The sequence below is a fragment of the Callorhinus ursinus genome, unplaced genomic scaffold, assembly GCF_003265705.2.
Source record: "Callorhinus ursinus isolate GAN/ISIS: 27379988/994484 unplaced genomic scaffold, GSC_fseal_2.0 scaffold6, whole genome shotgun sequence".
NCBI lineage: Eukaryota > Metazoa > Chordata > Mammalia > Carnivora > Otariidae > Callorhinus > Callorhinus ursinus.
In genome coordinates this window covers 6,849,429-6,854,561 of record NW_027397068.1, presented here as the reverse complement: position 1 = coordinate 6,854,561, position 5,133 = coordinate 6,849,429, and the positions used below count along the sequence as shown (strand labels likewise).

The window sequence follows — 5,133 nt, the reverse complement described above, 5'->3', positions numbered from 1 at the left end:
GCTTCTCCCTTTCCTTCTGCTGCTTCCCCTGCCGTGTGTGCTCTCTCTGTCAAATAAATAAAGAAAATCTTAAAAAAAAAAAAATTTACGATATCAGACGACTTCAGAGCCAACTTGAAAGACATTCCCATTGGCTAAATACAGGACAGTGAATATCAAGAAGGATAAAAATAATAATCAGTTAAAACCCATCAAATATATTTATATTTTGTAACAGTATTTAACATAAACTAATTGGTCATCTCCTGAGAATAACAGATAACTGCTTCATTATCTTAAAAATTGGGTGACTCTCTCGGGTCTCGCTACCAAGATGACCAAGAAAAGAAGGAATAATGGTCGTGCCAAAAAGGGCCGCGGCCACGTGCAGCCTATTCGCTGCACCAACTGCGCCCGTTGTGTGCCCAAGGATAAGGCCATTAAGAAGTTCGTTATACGGAACATAGTAGAGGCTGCCGCCGTCAGGGACATTTCCGAAGCGAGCGTCTTCGACGCCTATGTGCTTCCCAAGCTGTATGTGAAACTACATTATTGTGTGAGTTGTGCCATTCACAGCAAGGTAGTCAGGAATCGCTCTCGTGAAGCACGGAAGGACCGAACACCCCCACCCCGATTTAGACCTGCAGGTGCTGCCCCACGACCTCCACCAAAGCCCATGTAAGGAGCTAAGTCCTTAAGGACTGAAGAAAAGCTGTTCTCCAGAAAAAAAATAAATGGCGATTATACTTCAAAAAAAAAAAAAATTGGGTGAATAAAAGAAAACAATCAAACATCTATATTGCCACTCCTTTATGAACTATACTATTTGGTAATCAAATAGTAGATGAAGGAAGCATTTCCTTATAAAAGTATGCCAACCAATAAATGAAAAAGCAGTAGTAGAATTAAATATTACTTTTGCAACCCCCCAAAATTAATATATCTAAGCTTTGAACATCATCTTCTATAAAGACTTAAAAAGAGCAAATATCAGACATTATGTGCCTACTGATGAAATATTGTCATAGGAATAATATTGCCAAAGGAATTGAACCTGAGTCTCATTGAGCATTTAGATCCAGTTGCCAGTCTTTAAGAATACAAAAGGACAGGGGCGCCTGGGTGGCTCAGTTGGTTAAGCGTCTGCCTTCAGCTCAGGTCGTGATCCCGGGGTCCTGGGATCGAGCCCCACATTGGGCTCCCTGCTCTGCGGGAAGCTTGCCTCTCCCTCTCTCACTCCCCCTGCTTGTGTTCCCTCTCTCACTGTCTCTCTCTCTCTCTCTCTCTCTCTGTCAAATAAATAAATAAGAACACAAAAGGACAGAGGAACGTGTTGAACTACACCATAAATATGCATTCAGCAAAATTCAGATTGTTGACTCTGGATGGGTCAAATGCTCTGGGTTCTTCACAGATACATCATAAGAAATGGAGGGGAGTGGCTGAGAAACCTATAGATTAAAAGAGGCATAGAAGATGTATCAAGTTTTTTAAATGGGCAAGACTGTACTATAGTGTCTAAAGATGCTCACTTGGGTGATAAAGCCAAAAGAAAATGCAAGGATGTCTTTACCATACACATCAGGATCGTTGTTACTTTTGGAGACAGGGAGGAGTTATGATTGGGATAGGTCCATGAAAGTCATTGTGGAGAGGCTGCTGTATTAGTCAGGGTTGTCTAGAGAAACAGAACCAGTAGGATCTAAGGATTATGGATATAGATATAAGTGATAATAGATACACATGTACCTATACATATACAGGCTCATATGACTATGGAGGCTGAGAAGTCTCACAATCTGCCACTTGCAAGCTGGAGCACCCAGGAAAGCTGGTGGTATAATTCAGTCCAGAGGAGCAAATGGTGTAAATCCTTCTATGGGTTGGTAAAGATGAGATGTCTCAGATCAATCACTGAGGTAGGAGAAAAGGGCAAATACCTCCTTCCTCCCTTTTTGTTTTATTCAGACCTCCAGCAGATTGGATGATGCTCATCCACATTAGAGAGGGCGATCTACTTTACTGAGTCCACAGATTCAAATGTAACTCATCTGGAAACATCCTCACAGACACACCTGGAAGCAATGTTTAATCTGGGCACCCTGTGGCTGTTTAACGCATAAAATTAACCATCATAGCTGGTAATATTCTATTTCTTAAAATGAGTAGAGATTTTGAGCTGTTTTCCTTATAATAATTTCCTAAGCTATACATTTCTGTGTGTGTGCTTTTCTGTACCTGTGTTTTATTTTACAATAAAAGGTAATAAATAAAGTAAAAGCATATCCTATATCAATTATAATTTATATATATACATGAAAGGCACATTTTGTAGGCAGGAATATTTTTTAAATTAATCATGCTTAATGTTCCACCCTAGAACCCAGGGATCTTAATATAAGAGAGAAAATATTATAAATATTATAACCTCTTTAAAAACATAGGCAGTGTCTTAAATATCTTTTATGTTATCCCATGGAACTAGCACAATGGTGAGAATAGCTACCATTTACTGAGAGTTCACCATATGGTAGGCACTATACTAATTGCTTTACATGAATTATCTCATTTAATCCTCCTGCTACCTTAAACATAGTGATAGTAATTATCTTAAAGAATATTCTAGAGGGGCACCTGGGTGGCTCAGTCGTTAAGCATCGGCCTTCGGCTCAGGCCATGATCCCAGAGTCCTGGGATCAAGCCCCGCATCGGGCTCTCTGCTCAGCCAGGAGCCTGCTTCTCCCTCTCCCACTCCCCCTGCTTGTGTTCCCTCTCTAGCTGTCTCTCTCTCTATGTCAAGTAAAAAAGTCTTAAAAAAAAAAAAAAAGAATATTCTAGATAAGGAGATTGAAGCTTACAGAGGTTAAGTCCCATACATGAGGTACCCCAACTCTACATGAAACAGTTGGAATTTGAACCCTTTAGTCTGACTACAGAGCAAGTTCTACCTCTAAAGCAGATGTTCAACAAATACTTATGTCACTGAAAAAATTTTTTATTGAAGTATAATTAACATATGTTGTTATATTAGTTTCAGTTTTACAATATACTGATTCAACAATTCTACAAATTACTCAGTGCTCATCACAATGAGCATACTCTTTTCTTAGGATTTTTTAAATTAATTAATTAATTTATTTATTTATTTGAGAGAGAGAGCATGCGTGCATGCACATGAGTGGGAGGGGCAGTGGGAGAGAATCTCAAGCAGACTCCACGCTGAGCACTGAGCCCCACGCAGGGCTTGATCTCACGACACTGAGATCATGACCTGAGCTGAAATCAAGAGTCGGACACTTAGCTGACTGAGCCACCCGGGTGCCCCACGATAAGCATACGCTTCATCCAACTTATCTCTTTCACCTCCCCCCCCACCTCCTCCCCTCTGGCAAATAACAATTTGTTACTTGTTCCATTTTTTGAGTTCCACGAATGAGTGAAATCATATGGTATTTGTCATTCTCTGATTGACTTATTTCACTTAACATTATGCCCTCAAGGTCCAGCCATGTTACTCGCAAATGGCAAGATCTCATTTTTTTAATGGCTGAGTAATATTCCATTTATATATGCATACCACATCTTTGTTATCTGAAACTGGACTACTTTCTGACACCATACACAAAAATAAACTCAAAATGGATTAAAGACCTAAATGTGAGACCTGAAACTATAAAATTCCTAGAAGAAAACACAGGCAGTAATTTCTTTGACATCAGCTGTAGAAACATTTTTCTAGATATGTATCCTCAGGCAAGAAAAACAAAAACAAAATTCAACTATTGGAACTACACCAAAATAAAAAGCAAAGGAAACCATCAGTAAAACAAAAGGGCGATCTACTGAGTGGGAGAAGATAATTGCAAGTGACATATCAGGTAAAGGGTTAATATCCACAACATTAAAGAAATTACACAACTCAACGTCAAAAAGAAAAAAAACTGATTAATTGAAAATTTTTTTAAAAAATGAAATGCACTCAAAAAATAAGAAAAAAATGAAATATACTTTGCCTTCCTACTTTCTGTTCATTACATCATTATGGCTATTTTTTAAAAGTCAATTGTATTTATGTTTGAGTTGAATATATTATACCAAATAATATATCATGTAAATAACAATTAGTGTAAAGAATACATTATGTCAAATTAATGAAAAACAATATCAAGAACATTTGATCATTTTCACAAGTATATAATCCCATGTAAAGTGAGCACTTGGGCCTGGTAGTTTAAAAACAAAAGGAGAAAGGAAACCAATCCTCAGATTTACAATCCTTAGGAAAATCACTTAATCTCCCAAAGCCTGTTTCCTCATTAGCTTCCTTCAATTTCCCAATGACTTTCTTAACACTAAATAAACAAAGTGAAATGGACCCAAAGGGCCCTTAGAAGAATCAGTGATCATGTTGGTCATATTTTCCACTTTTTAAAGTGCTTAAAATGTGAAAAATAAAATATTGTTCTGTTTTGGCTCCATTGTATATATTGCTTTAGTATCATGAATCTTTGATACAAGTGATTTTCATAGTTTGAATTGTCTAATTAGACAAATATAGGGAGTCAATATAATATAGAAAAAATGGGATTATTTTTATGAAATTAATAAACACAAAAGTTTTGAGTGGGAGCACCTTAAAAAGTTGTTCCACTCAAAACAGAATTTATATCCCCCAGTTTAACCTTAGGAGTTCTAGGAACAAGACATATAGGCTAATGGATAATGAAATATCCAGAAGAATGATGACTCTCAAAATATCCTTGTTTGCAGTTGTTTGAAGATAAGAAAAATTAATAGTATTCCTAGAAAAGGTAACCAGAGGAACCATGAATGTGAAGACCTGAACTAACCTCCTCAACTAATAAATAGATGGTGCATTACTGAAAAGGAGAGGGAGAGGCAGAAGGCAGTGGTAAAAAAAAAAATCCATTCAAATAAGAGTCACAATTGGAATTACGAGCTGACGTTGCAACCTCTGAATTTCAGTAGGATATATGATTTTAATAAAACTGTACATGAAACTCTACATTCCAGAATCTCACTATTTTAAGAACACTTTTACATTACGCAATTAAGCTTTGGAATCTACATAAGTATCAGATGGTCTTCACTTCACAATGAGGTGGTTCTGGTTATGTTATATGTTTGCTATTG

At 37.2% G+C, this 5,133-nt stretch overlaps 1 protein-coding gene across 1 annotated transcript; it reads left to right on the top strand.

Moving 5' to 3' along the window:
- The first annotated feature begins 296 nt into the window (after window positions 1–296).
- On the top strand, window positions 297–738 carry LOC112815849 (small ribosomal subunit protein eS26). Its single transcript, XM_025862099.2, has one exon. The coding sequence runs from the start codon at window positions 314–316 to the stop codon at window positions 659–661; it is 348 nt and encodes a 115-aa protein (XP_025717884.1). The 5' UTR covers window positions 297–313; the 3' UTR covers window positions 662–738.
- The last annotated feature ends 4,395 nt before the right edge of the window (window positions 739–5,133 follow it).